Source organism: Abramis brama (assembly GCF_963993115.1).
Source record: "Abramis brama genome assembly, chromosome: 6".
Classification (NCBI taxonomy): domain Eukaryota; kingdom Metazoa; phylum Chordata; class Actinopteri; order Cypriniformes; family Leuciscidae; genus Abramis; species Abramis brama.
Genome location: NC_139968.1, coordinates 15,923,538 through 15,936,603, shown reverse-complemented (window position 1 = coordinate 15,936,603; position 13,066 = coordinate 15,923,538). Strand labels below are relative to the sequence as shown.

Below are 13,066 nucleotides of genomic sequence, written 5' to 3'. Positions count from 1 at the left end.
AAAGTCAAAATCCTTTTTCAACTTTTTGATGCTCTGCGGTCAATCCCACAATTCGTCACACACGTCTGCCATTCAGCTTCCATAGAGAGTGAATTGAAAGCGCCAGCTCATCTCAGGTGGACATGTACGCTGACTGTCAGATTGTACAGTTGCTGTAGAGAAATCTGATTTATAATAACTGTTTTCTTCTTGCAGTGCTACTGACACTCTTCGAGCGTTTGGGTGAGTGTTTCTTTAACGGCTTCATCATGCTGACACTGATTTGAGCTGATATTTTTTTCTTTATTTGAATATGTGTTGATATAATACTCAAATATGATGCACTTACCTGTACAAAAAATAAATGCTGAAACGTTACATCTGCAGGAAGTCATTTTAATTACATCAATCAATCTATTTATCACTCAAACTAAAACTAAAAGCCAAGGACACCATTAACCTTAAAGTTGACATGAAATGGAAATTCATCCACTTTTCTAAATTCTTGTTATTGATCTTTTTCTGAACAATTAATCTGTGCATTCATTTAAAAAAAAAAAAAAAATTATCAATGTAATAACTGGATCTTAATGTGAAAATGACTGACTTCTGCAGAAGTTCTCCAATCGTTAAATCGCTTAAACCCTGTGCTAGCTCATATTCATCTGTCTCCACTTTTCAGTGCAACTCTCGCATCTCAAAACCCAATCAACAACCGACGGGTAGAACCAAGTCCCAACCCTACTTTTTTGTTTCTTTGTCGATAATTTGTTACACTCAAATGGACATCATAATACAGAAAAAAAGATCTGCCTCTACCTTAGTGTCATCACGACTTTAAAGGCCCGTTCACACCAAGGATGATAACTATAATGGTTACTATTACTATAATATTTTAATAATAGTTCTAGTCTACACGACGGCTAGAATGGTAATGATGAACGATAAAAACATTGACCACCAATCAGAATCCACCCGAACTTAAAGAGCTTGAGCATTTAAAGCAGCAGAAGAGAAAACTGTAGCTCTGGCTTATAATAAACAACGTTATCATGCGTGGGTGTGGGTGCTAATATCGTTATAGTCATCTGTATAGATATCATTCTTGGTGTGACTTTATTATATACATGACTTTTAAAATCTTGTTAAAATCTAACTGTTTTTAAAACATAAGGCATCATACACTGAGGAAAAACTGGGCATCATAGACCTTATTTACTGCAATCTTTGATTTTTAACTGGAATGAAAGCGAGGCTGTGAGGGATAGACATACATCTCTTCAGTAGGTTGTACTGTTATTTAATGTGTTTTTTAATTGTTCTGCTGGGGAAACACTGCAAAACTATTTTTCCCAAGAAATTTCAGTAGACAAAAAACTCCAGAAAATATGAGATGTGGAAAATTATTAGTTATACAGCTTTTTACAGTGGATGCTATTGAAAACACGGTAAGTTTATCCCTCACAGCCTCTTTTAAGTAATTTTGAATGCAACAAACTCACGCAGAAACAGGTCTCATTGCTAAGAGACCTGTGACAAAAGAAAACAATATGCGTTCTAAAATCGGCTCAAAATATCCCTCATGTTTGATGTCCTCCAACTACATGGAATCATAGTCTGTGCCCATCATACACTACACGATTTTCTATGGAATCTTTCAGCTTTGACTGCTTAAAATTTTGCCAAGCGTTGACTCTCCCTGAGACTGCAAATCAGGGCAAAAAGTTGTGTAATGTATTCCAGCCTTTAATCTCAGCAACATGCATTCCCAAAGGTTAGAAGGTTTAAAAAAAAAAAAAAAAAAAAAGGCATTTAAAATGGCATACGATAAAGAGATGGTGACCGAAACAAAAAACTCAAGGCTTAAACCCACCCCTAGCAGCCCATGGCTGAAAAATAAAACATCTTACAATTGAGCATCTGTTATTGTTGGTGGTGTTGTTCTGTAGAATTCAATATACCACTCAATCAAATCTAAAATCTCTTTCCCTTGGCTCCAGGAACACGAGTAACCAGAGTGTCGAAGTAGATCACACAGGTGAGTTGGACTCTGCGCCCACAGCTCTCGACCTGCTCGTCCTCGAGACCGTGCTCTCCTTCTTCCTTCTGTTGCTGCTGGTTTGGTTCCTCAACCGGGAATTCGAGGTCAGCTACCGTCTACATTACCATGGTAACGTGGAAGCCGACAAGCATCGCATCAAGATTCAGACCATGCGAGATCAAGCGGACTGGCTGCTGCGTAACATCATCCCCATCCATGTTGCCGAGCAGCTGAAGGTGAACCAGAGTTACTCTAAAAATCACGACATTGTCGGGGTCATCTTCGCAAGTATTGTCAACTTCAGCGAGTTCTACGAAGAGAGCTACGAGGGCGGGAAAGAGTGCTACCGAGTACTCAACGAACTCATTGGAGACTTTGACGAACTGTTGCGCAAGCCTGCTTTCTCCAATGTAGAGAAGATTAAAACCATTGGCGCCACCTATATGGCAGCATCTGGATTAAATGCGCAGCAGTGCCAGGAGCAGCTGCACCCGCACGCTCACCTGCGTGCCCTCTTTGACTTCGCTCTTGAAATGATGCGCGTGGTGGACGATTTTAACAAGAACATGTTGGGTTTCAAGTTCAAGCTGCGAATCGGCTTCAACCACGGGCCCCTGACTGCCGGCGTCATCGGCACTACCAAGCTGCTTTACGACATATGGGGCGACACGGTCAACATCGCTAGCCGCATGGACAGCACAGGAGTGGAGTGCCGCATACAGGTTAGCGAAGAGAGCCACTGTGTGCTCAGCAGAATGAACTATACCTTTGACTATCGTGGCACTGTAAACGTAAAAGGGAAAGGGCAGATGAGGACTTACCTGTATCCCCAAATGAATGAGGGCAGATCGGGGTCCACACAAAGCCTGGAGCAATGCCAGGTGGACGGTGCCATTGGGCATTTAGAGCCCAACACACTCGCCAATACAACATCCGCCGCACCACTAAACCCTTCATCCACTTCTCCTGATGTTGCCTCTATCAGTGGCCACGGTGTGCCTCAGGGCCGTGTATTAGGCCCGTCTCAGATTACAGAGGAGTTGCACCAAGACACTAAGGACACTTTTCCTGTCCCTGAGCTCAAAGAAAAGGATTACGAGAGTCCTTATCAACAGCCATCGCTAAGTGGTACACAGCCTCCGTCAATAGCACAACTGTACGCACCATTGGCCAGACCAGAGACACCTTTACAAGGAGAAGATGATGAAGTAGATGAGCATACAAAGCTCAGGGCAGTGGAGTGATTTAAATTTCCTCCTCACCTCGGCTGAGCAGCGGTCCTTCCTTAAGAGCCAATCAGCTGTTAACATCGAGGCTCTACTTCCTTGAAGGGGCTTTTCCGACCACAACTGTTGGAGTTCCAATGAGTAGCATTAGCAGCCTGTATAGTTGATGATGTATGTGTTGATGATGTGACCTAAATAGAAAAATGGGTGCGCTAAGCATCTGCTGTGTGGATCACAGTGTAGCACAGAGGGGAAAATGGATTTAATTTCTGATGTTCTCAAATTTTTTTGTTTATAAAGTGCCTTCACGATATGTAAACCGAATAAGATCAGTCAAATGAACAACTCAGAGATATTTGAACAAATATATCAGCATGGCTTTTCGAAAAGTGGAAAAATGCTGTTTTTCGTAACGTAAAAATGTACAAAATTGTTCTTATGCCATCTTAATTTTTTCCCCTTAATTTCAGTGTTTTTTTCTCTCAAAATAATCAAAGTGCCAGTTGCTAATTAGGACAGGATTACAGGCGAATGTATTATAGTTATTATAATGAATATACAGCGTATTAGTTTCACTACTCATTGGGCAGTCACCTACATCACGTTAAAATAAAACCAAGGAAGACAAGGGTGTATAGATGGAGATGGGCTTCCGGCACTTCTGTCCACAATGCCTATATTAATATCTAATATATCTGGCAGCAAATAATGTAGCTTTTATCAATAGAAGGTAAAAGTGTATCACGCACAATAGCACCCTGAACTAATGAAAAGAGAAAAACGGCACAATCAGCCTTAGTTGTTTGAAACGCAATCAAGAAAGATGGCAGAAACCATGCTGTGCGATATCTCCACTTCATTAGAGGACACAAGGGCTGGTGATTTGTAATGCATTCAGAAATTCAGAGTGTAACGTTCGTTGTAAACATGTTGTTCAATGCATTTTTTTTTGCATACAAAAATGTTGTCCTTATAATTGGTTTCTCATTGCCTGACGGGTCCTTATCCCTCATTCCTTAGCGCAAGTATGGCATGTAAGGGGATGTCCCACAGGATTCAAAGCTAAATTAATAAACTTAATTTTTCAAGTAAGCATGGCACTTGGCACATGGAAATATTTCCAGTGAACTCCTGCCAATGAGGCCTTCAATTAAGTGTTCAGTTGAACAGGTTTTGTAGCTGAATTATCAATCAGTACATTTTAATTAATTTCATTCAGTGCCTCAAGCTTTTTCATATCAGAGCCCGTCGGTATCGTTTTTATTGATTACCGTGCACTTATGATACCTGTTCACTCCATGGCCTTGAGGAAAATGGTTCTTGTGTTGCCATAGTCGGCGAGCAGCTTGAGTTGCAGTTTTGGCATAAATCACATCTACTAAGAAAGTAGGCAGAAGTAAATGTATGTTATAGCCGGATTTTTTTTTTTTTATTATTGTTTGGTGTCGATTCTGTTGGGATTAGACGACAGTTTAATGCGTTTTTTCCATTACAGCGATTTCCGTCTCCGATGCATTCAGAACACTAGAGAATAATCTGCAGTATATCTTGCAATGCGTCTTACATTAGTCAATGGAGCAAAGCAAGATAAGCAGCAAGTCCTCTATCAGTCCACACGGGTTGGATCAGTATCCTCTGCCATCATGTATAATGAATAAGCTGGCGTCTGAGGTTGAGGAACGAACTTGTTCTTTGTTTTGTTTACAGAGAAATCACTAATTTGTTCTCAAAATATGAATAAATCCAGTGCCTTTTTGTTGACTTCCCCCGCAAAATATCATAATGTCAAAATATCTGCTTTCAGAACACCTGCAATATTGTTATTGTATCATATTATTATTTCCTTTTTGATGTGAATTATAATTCCAGCCTTTTTTTTTTCAAATGTACACTGTGTATCTTTAAATGGAACTTTTCGGGATGGAAAAGGGATTTGTTTTTGCTGTTAATTGTTTTATGGTGCACTGCTCTCCAGCCAACACATTCACCTTTGAGTTATTGTATCACTCCATTGGCTAAAGAAGCCCCCAGTGCTGACAGTATTGAATTATAATTACTTGTGCATAATGTATGTGGTTTTGTATTAAATGCATTCATATTTATTGGGGCTGTGCATGAATCGGTGTGCAGCCACAGAGCCTAATATCAAAAGGGCATATTTATGAAAGGGAGCCACTTAAAGCAGGGAGGGGATGGGTCTTTATGACCAGTCCCACCTAACGTAACAAGCACCTATTTCAGTCCTCAAGGCCTGAACTCTAAAAAGTGCCTCAGATTTAATTCTACTAAGTTTTATGATATTTTGAATGAGCTAAAATGGAAAAGTGTGATGTTTGTTTTATGTGTGATTGTTTCCACTTTCTCACCACTGCCTGCATCCTAGTAGGTTTTAATTATTTTGCCAATTAACATCGTCACATGGCATTCACTGCTTCATATTGTTTGTTTTTTTTGTATGAAAATGTAACACGTTAATTGGTTAAGAGACAGAGTGCAAATCAAATCTAAAGTATTGGTGCTCAAGAGTGTTAAAAAAAATGTGCCCTTAAATATGATTTTCACGGGCTTTTATTAACTGTGTATTAATTATTTGTGGCTTTTTGTGGGAATATGTGTATACCAAAGAATTTTAATAGTGTGGGCAGACGCTGCGAGACAGATCTGTGCATTGTGGGCAAGATTTTCTTTCTTTTTTCCATGCAGCACATGTTCTTCAATCATTTGTTTTTATGCACATGAGACACAGCAGGTATTGATTTATTAGCCATTATATTCAGGCAAAAAGCATAATCTGTATACATTTGCACAGTGCACTCACTTTGTATGTACATATCATGTATTGTTTTATTTTTATTTTTCAAAATTGATGCTACATGTGCATGTGCCAGATTTCGAGAGTAGAGAAATAATGAAAAGATATCAGAAATGGCGTGTGTCTGTTTTATGTGTGGTGTGGTGTGGGGGGTTAATATGTATGTAGAATATCTGTAAAACTTTTTATAATTTATTCACCAGTGACACCATATTTTTTAAAAATTGACACTTTTGGTATCAGAAGTGGCATGTGTACTATTTATGTGGGTCAGAAGATATGAAACAAAAAATATAAGTAGGCCTACAAGATAGACACAATATTGTTTATTCTTGTTCAATACATTTAGATTTTAGTATAAGTGCAATTTGAGTTGTTTTACTGCAAACTACTAGAGACCTAATATCGGCTGAATTTAAAACTATTAATTTATTTAAAATTCTTATCCCAAATATGACTTTGTCTACAAGATTATTGACGCAATTAATAATTATTGAGCCACAGATACTCATTTGTGATCGTCTGCTGCCTCCAGCGGCCGCTTTGCGCGCTCACAGCAGGTTTGACGTAGGGCGTGATTGCGCTCGCGCGCCCCCTCCCCCTCGGCTCCGTCTATCTGGAAAAAAAAAAAAAAAAAAACTTTTTGTATCGAAGGAATCAACAGCCGCCATCTTGTCGCGGCTCGGAATCAGGATTTCGATAGAGCACTATTTTTTATTTTTGAACACGGAGCATCCAAACCGAGGTTTGACGACACCGTTCAGCGGAAAATGACACCTTTATATCGCCGCGAAGGAATTTTTGGCGAAAAATCCTGGATTTAATCGGCGTTCGTCGGCCACGAAACCCTCGCATATCTGATTTCCCCTTCAGAGCGACGCTTGCGTCTGTATTTCGCTCGGAGCGGGGATTGTTTACCGGACGCTTTTGGAGGGCAGACAGCGCCGAGGGGACTATTTTGCACAGATATCTCATTTTCATGCAACCGTGCATTTTTACACGGAGCCAGAATGTTTTTGCACGAAAAATTTTTTTGTCAGAAAATGGATCGCATTCCGTTGCAAAACTAACGACGCTCGTGCGCGAGGATTCCCGTGGATATTTTATTTGGGATTTTACGTTGAATTGGCGGAAAGGAGGCGTTTTCTCTCGGCAATATAACGATGATAATGTGGGTGTTGGGTGTTGGATTATCATGGGGTGAATGGTGGTGGCGACGCGGGGCGCTGTTGCTGCTTTTTTGAGAAAATCCTCCGCCGAGCCGCTCCACACTCCCCACGTCTTGCAAAAGTAAGGTAACATCTGTTCTTCTGACGAAAGGATCCTTCACTTTGCATTTCCCCACACAACAATCGGCCAGAAGCAATTCTTTATCGCAATGGCTGAAAATGTGCTCGATGTTGGTCCTTCAAGCGCGAAGCGAGCGAAGCTGACAGCACCTGCTCCAGACGCACCAGGTAAAAGTCCAGCAGCAGCAGCAGGCCTGATCCCAAACTCTTCTCACACACTCTTATGAAGCACTGCCATACGTCTATTCATGCGCCATGTGTGTAACGCAGCTGTCAAATGAGCCCAGAAACACTTCAGTCAGGTTCACTGAACCAGGCACACCAAAATCAAGTTTCTGTCATCATTATATACTCACTCAGATAACAAAAATATGGGTAACACTTAAGTTTACAATGTCCTAGTTACATATGTTACCATAGTACTAACAGTAAATTATGCATAATTACATGCAACTAAACCTCAGCACATGTTGTACTGAAACGTATAAATGCATTGTAACATATAACAATGACACCTTAAAATAAAGTGTAACCAAAATATGTTCTAAGAACGTTTTTGTAAAGTTCTCGTTACGCTATAAAAACGTTATTTGTGAATGTTCTCTGAAAGTTTCTGCGTTTCCCAAAAGCACAGAGAACACTCGTGGCTCACGATGCTTTTGGGAAACGTTTATTAAATGTTTTATGAGCGTTTTTACCGAACGTTGCGGGAACTTTACATTTGATAATTTTGCAAACATGGGAACGTTGCTTTTGAATGTTCTCTGGAAATTCTGTTGCAAGTAGTAACGTAACGTCCAACTAAAACATTTCAGGAACACGTTGCATGAACAATGTAAAAATAACGTTTTGAGAACGTTATTAAAGACCAGATAACTTTGAACGAACATTCTATTAGCGTTACTGGAAGAATGTTTGAGAGAACATGGCCAGACCGTTTGCTACGTATCTCTGAGAAATGTTCATGTTAGCTGGGGACCCTTCAAAACTCGCATGACACTAAAGGAGAAACAACGTCGTTTTCCATACAATGAAAGTTAATCCCATGAGTTTTGAGATTCAGGAGGGTGAGTAAATGATAACCATTTTCGTTTTCACCAATGTAGTGCTTGCAGTCTAGTTACTCATAAAACTAGCATAGCGTGAATATAGTTGCTTTGCCAATAATGTTTAGGGAATGCAGTTTAGACTTGGTCGACATGAGGTTAAGTAGTTTCCAATCAAACTTGTGTGCGTATAGAAAAGTCCAACTGATCCTCAAGTTGCCCATCTTGTCACTTTTGTTATGTATTGCATCAGTCTGTCTGTGAAAATCATCACGTCCATTCTTCAGTCTTCTTTCAGATCTGCACATGGAAAGAGTTCCAGTTGATAGTGAATGAAGGAAAGGGACATGAGACTGTCCCGGGACAGTTTCTGAAAGTGAAAGTTTGTGGTCACTATGAAACAGTCTTAAAGGTGCACCCAATACATTTGTGCTTAGAAAGTTTACACATTAGTACATTCTCAAAAGTGACTCATACGTTTTATCGGAACATGCATTCCCTGGAATTGCATTATTTTTATTATAATTATTATTACATGAAGCGGGTCGGCCAACGCCAGAAAGCAAAATCCTCTAAGATTGTCTGAAGTACAGTAGGTAGGCTACTGCTGCTTTGTTTAATGTGATGAATAATGCCCAAGTTATCATGTTCAGACACATGGGATCATACTGTTGATCTCGTTAGCCATAATAGTTGATACTTGTGTGGATGGATTAATTAACCTGTTTGGGGTTTGTATTATTGTCCAGTTAGAACATCATGTTCTGTTTCTCCGTTTACTTTGAACAAACCAATTTGAAGTGTCTTATGACGCATTACCTCAGCTGTCATTAACCACATAAATGGCTGCATGCAATAGATTTGCATCAATGGCGTGCAATGACTAGCGCTCAAATGTGTTAAAAGCTGTCAGTTAGTGCATACAGGCTACATAAAGTTCAACATCCCCTCGTTTATCCTAATCAGCATGTAATGTGTCTGATTATCTGTCCGCAGGCAGCCAATGCATGTGTATGTGAACTTGAGCTCTGGGTTTAATAGCCGAGGAGTCTTGTTCCACCTGTAGAGACTTGTTTCTCTGGCTTCTGTTGGACCATCACACGCTTCAGCATCCATCTTGCCTTCGTGCGTTCAGACTATTCTACTTAATGAGCTGATGATTTTGATGGATGAAGTGTGCAGTTTGTTTCAGTAATTGTTTTTCCACCATCAGTCCGAGATGTTCCAGTTGCATTTGCTATTGAGCAGTGCTGGTACTCCTGTTTACATGCACTCGTTTTCATTAGTCTGAATGAATCCAATCCGATTTCATATTCTGAAAGTCATCGAAGCTACTGAGAGTATAATTGACTTACCTAGAAGGAAAGCTAACAAATATGTTTTATTAAATTTCAGACATAAATAAACATGCACATGTTCGTAAGAAGTCAAACGTATGTAAACAGAGATGTGTTACCAAAAGGGCTCTGGTAATGTGCGCAACTTCCGTGAGGTTATTTTTGAATCCGACTGAGAAGAAGATTTCATTTTCAAGCAGATATGTTTCGTTTTTTTCTAATTGATCGGATTATGTCAGGTCTACACCACCACACCAAAATCGAAGTTTCATTTGGATTGAGCTCAGTCGGATTGATTGAGATGTTTACATGTGGCCGTTTCAATCTGATTACCAATATTACTGATAATACTGATTACTAATTATTTAAGTGCATGTAAATGTAGCTACTGAGCTACTGTGTATTCTAATCCAACTGGCTCAGAATGGCACATGTTTTTGCAACAAAGTTTTTTTTTTTTGCCCAATGGTGGAAAGGCTCTAATGTAGTGCTGGGCGGTGTACCGGTTCATACCGAATACCGGTGTTTATTTTTGTTATGATATGAATTTTTAAAATACCGCAGTACCGGCGTATGTCGCTTTAATAACGATCGGAACGCGGCGCGACACTGTTTGAGAGGGTCCTTTTTCACTGTGGTGATGCACGTGTTACTAAGCGTGACTTTGAAGGTGGATAGGTTAAACTATAATTGATAGCTGTCAAATTATATTACAGTGTTTTCCATACATTGGTTCACAATATCAACGCAGCCTTTTGGAAAATCTATTTGTGGTTGGCATTGACATCGTTGAATAAACATGAGCACTGCACGTTTCAAAATCAAAACGCGGCGCGGGTGTTTTTATATGAATGTATCTGAAGTGAACTGACGGTCTTTAGAAAAGTTTATTTGTTATTACGATTGAATCTTTCTTTATCTTTCCTGATAAAGCAGCGTTTATGAGCGTTGCTGCTTTGTGTACAGCCGTTACCGAGGAAACCGTTATTTCTGCCGCTCCTAAAGCGCCTCCTGCTGGCACCTCTTTGTAAACAGTCTTGGAAACCTATATTAATACTAGTGTGGATTTTTTTCTACAATATTCACTCATGACAGTAAAATAGGGCATTCTAAGTCAATCGACTGCAGTATTTCTTATTTCTTATCTTATATTTCTTAAAAATGTGTTTTACACCCAGCCATGCTTGAAAAAAACAAAAAGTCATATACCGTGAAACCGGTGTAATTTAGAAAAAAAACGTGATGTGGATTTTTGGTCATACCGCCCAGCACTACTCGAATGTTAAAAAACATTCAGCGCCTCCAGGATTTAGCAATTTTGTGATCGCAAGAATTAATGCAAATTCATTCAATAGACACATTGTTTGCGGCATCTTGCATTTTTATTGTTTCTGCAAAAATAATTCACAGGTTACTATAGTGTTGTCAAAAAGTACAGACTTCGGTATCAAGTCTGTACTGAAATTTAAAAATGTGACGCTTTGAGCGCTGTTGAGCGGAATCGTAAACACCTCTGATTGTCTGTGATTGGCTACAATAATCAGTACTTCAAAAACATGTTGTAAATATACATCAATGACGCTCTTCACCGAGCGCTTACACTTTCAAACACTTCCGCGTGCTCTCAAATGCTCCCATGCGTTGATCATTGTAGCCAATCACAGACATATCCGATGAGCGCATGAACACAATGGCCAATCAGAGGTGTTTACGATTCCACTCAACAGCGCTCAAAGCGTCAAATTTTTTAAATTTCAGTATTGACTTGGTACCGAAGTCAGTACTTTTGACAACACTAGGTTACTTCTCTTACTGTCACATGCTAAACTTGTATAAATACATAGGCGAATGATTATTGGTGGATTTTTACTTCAAATCACCACAAAAAACATCAGTGTAGTCAATTGGTGTGAGGTTTCCTAGTTGATCTATTTCTTTGTTTAGTTTATTTTTTGGTATTTTTAGTGGCCGCACATCAACTAGCATCCATATGTGTGTTCATGGATTAATCTGTAGGAAATTGCACTTTAAAAGCATTATTGCAGTCATTGGCATTCAGACATCTTTGTCCGTTGCGTCTTGCCTTGTGCAGTTTTCATCTCAAACCCCCTGCATTTTGTCACACTCTGTCTAGCTTTTTTGTTTAATGCAAAAGCTTGTCTTATGTCATGTTTCTTAGGAGGACATTTACATATCTTGGTACGGTGAACCTGAAACCAGCCTAATTCTAAAGGGTTTCCTTAAGATTGATTAGTTGACTAGTGAGAAATCAGCTTGAAGAGCAACATCCCTAACAACTCCCAACAGACCACACAACAGTCAGCTTGGACTTAGACTTCTGCACATCGTTGGTTAGTTAGTTAGTCGGCAGATTATCAACTCCCTCGCACACATGCCTTCTCTTAGAGCGCTTGGGGTACTGCACACCAGAGGTGTCCAATGAGTGCCGTAACATGCTTTGAGACACTGTGCATGCCAAAGAATATGGCCAGAGCTCTTGATATGCCTGGGTTAATGGTCGTTTTGATGGCTGTGTTTGGGTATGACCAACTGCAGCAAAATATACATCGTAAATAGAAGACAAATGATGCTAAAGGAGCAGAATATGTTTGTTCATCATAATTCTGATTATTCAGTGATTAGTTGTGTGCAGCACTAGTTAATTGATCATTTTATTGGTTCAGGTAATTTAGCCTAACTGTTACAGAGCTTAACTTAGCAGGAGAACTGACCTGTAATTCATCACAAATGGAGAGTTTCTCTACTGTACAGTTCAGTGTACACAACTTGGTAATTATTAACTGTAATTAGGGATGTGTCAGGATGGTTGATTGAGTCAACTAGGCCTAGTTTTTTATTTTCCTTTTTTTAGCTATATTATTTTGAGTGGATGTTCTTAGAAAAGGGTGAATTCAGATTAATACATTTTCAAAGATGGTTTAATTGACCTATCGGTAAGCCACTCCCCTTGAACGCAGATGAGCCAATGGCAGTTGAGTATCAGTTGCACGGGGACCGGAACTCGGACATCTTTAGGTTCCAGCGCTATAGAGAAACATTGGAAGATCCGATGCTTTCATCGTTTTGATGGTGTTTATGCTACAAAAATGGTAAAAAACGATGTGCCTGGGGTACTTGTAACACTGATTCCCGGTATCCTGAGAGGATGGGCATTGGTATTCATGTTTTGAATTACCGTAATTTTCCGCGCTTTTCACCAGCGCATTTCAAAAGTGTGATAAGACCTGCGCGAACGGACCAATTATCTGCGACTGAAACCAGGTTAATTTATCACTGATGTGGGCGCAGTACCCTGGTTCCCTAAGGATTCAACCC

At 39.7% G+C, this 13,066-nt stretch overlaps 2 protein-coding genes across 4 annotated transcripts in view; both read left to right on the top strand.

Moving 5' to 3' along the window:
- The window catches only part of LOC311084434 (adenylate cyclase 9), a 41,541-nt gene extending 35,366 nt beyond the window's left edge, over window positions 1-6,175 (top strand). The window contains exons 9-10 of the mRNA XM_084116439.1: window positions 196-222; window positions 1,980-6,175. Of these exons, the coding sequence (XP_083972565.1) occupies window positions 196-222; window positions 1,980-3,264 (1,312 nt within the window). The 3' untranslated portion in view covers window positions 3,265-6,175. The remainder of the gene's footprint in view (window positions 1-195; window positions 223-1,979) is intronic.
- Window positions 6,176-6,662: 487 nt separating this feature from the next.
- crebbpa (CREB binding lysine acetyltransferase a) overlaps window positions 6,663-13,066 on the top strand; it is a 49,042-nt gene continuing 42,638 nt past the window's right edge. For all 3 annotated transcript variants that reach the window (XM_084116438.1, XM_084116437.1, XM_084116436.1), the window contains exon 1: window positions 6,663-7,515. In XM_084116438.1, the coding sequence (XP_083972564.1) occupies window positions 7,437-7,515 (79 nt within the window). In that variant the 5' untranslated portion in view covers window positions 6,663-7,436. The remainder of the gene's footprint in view (window positions 7,516-13,066) is intronic.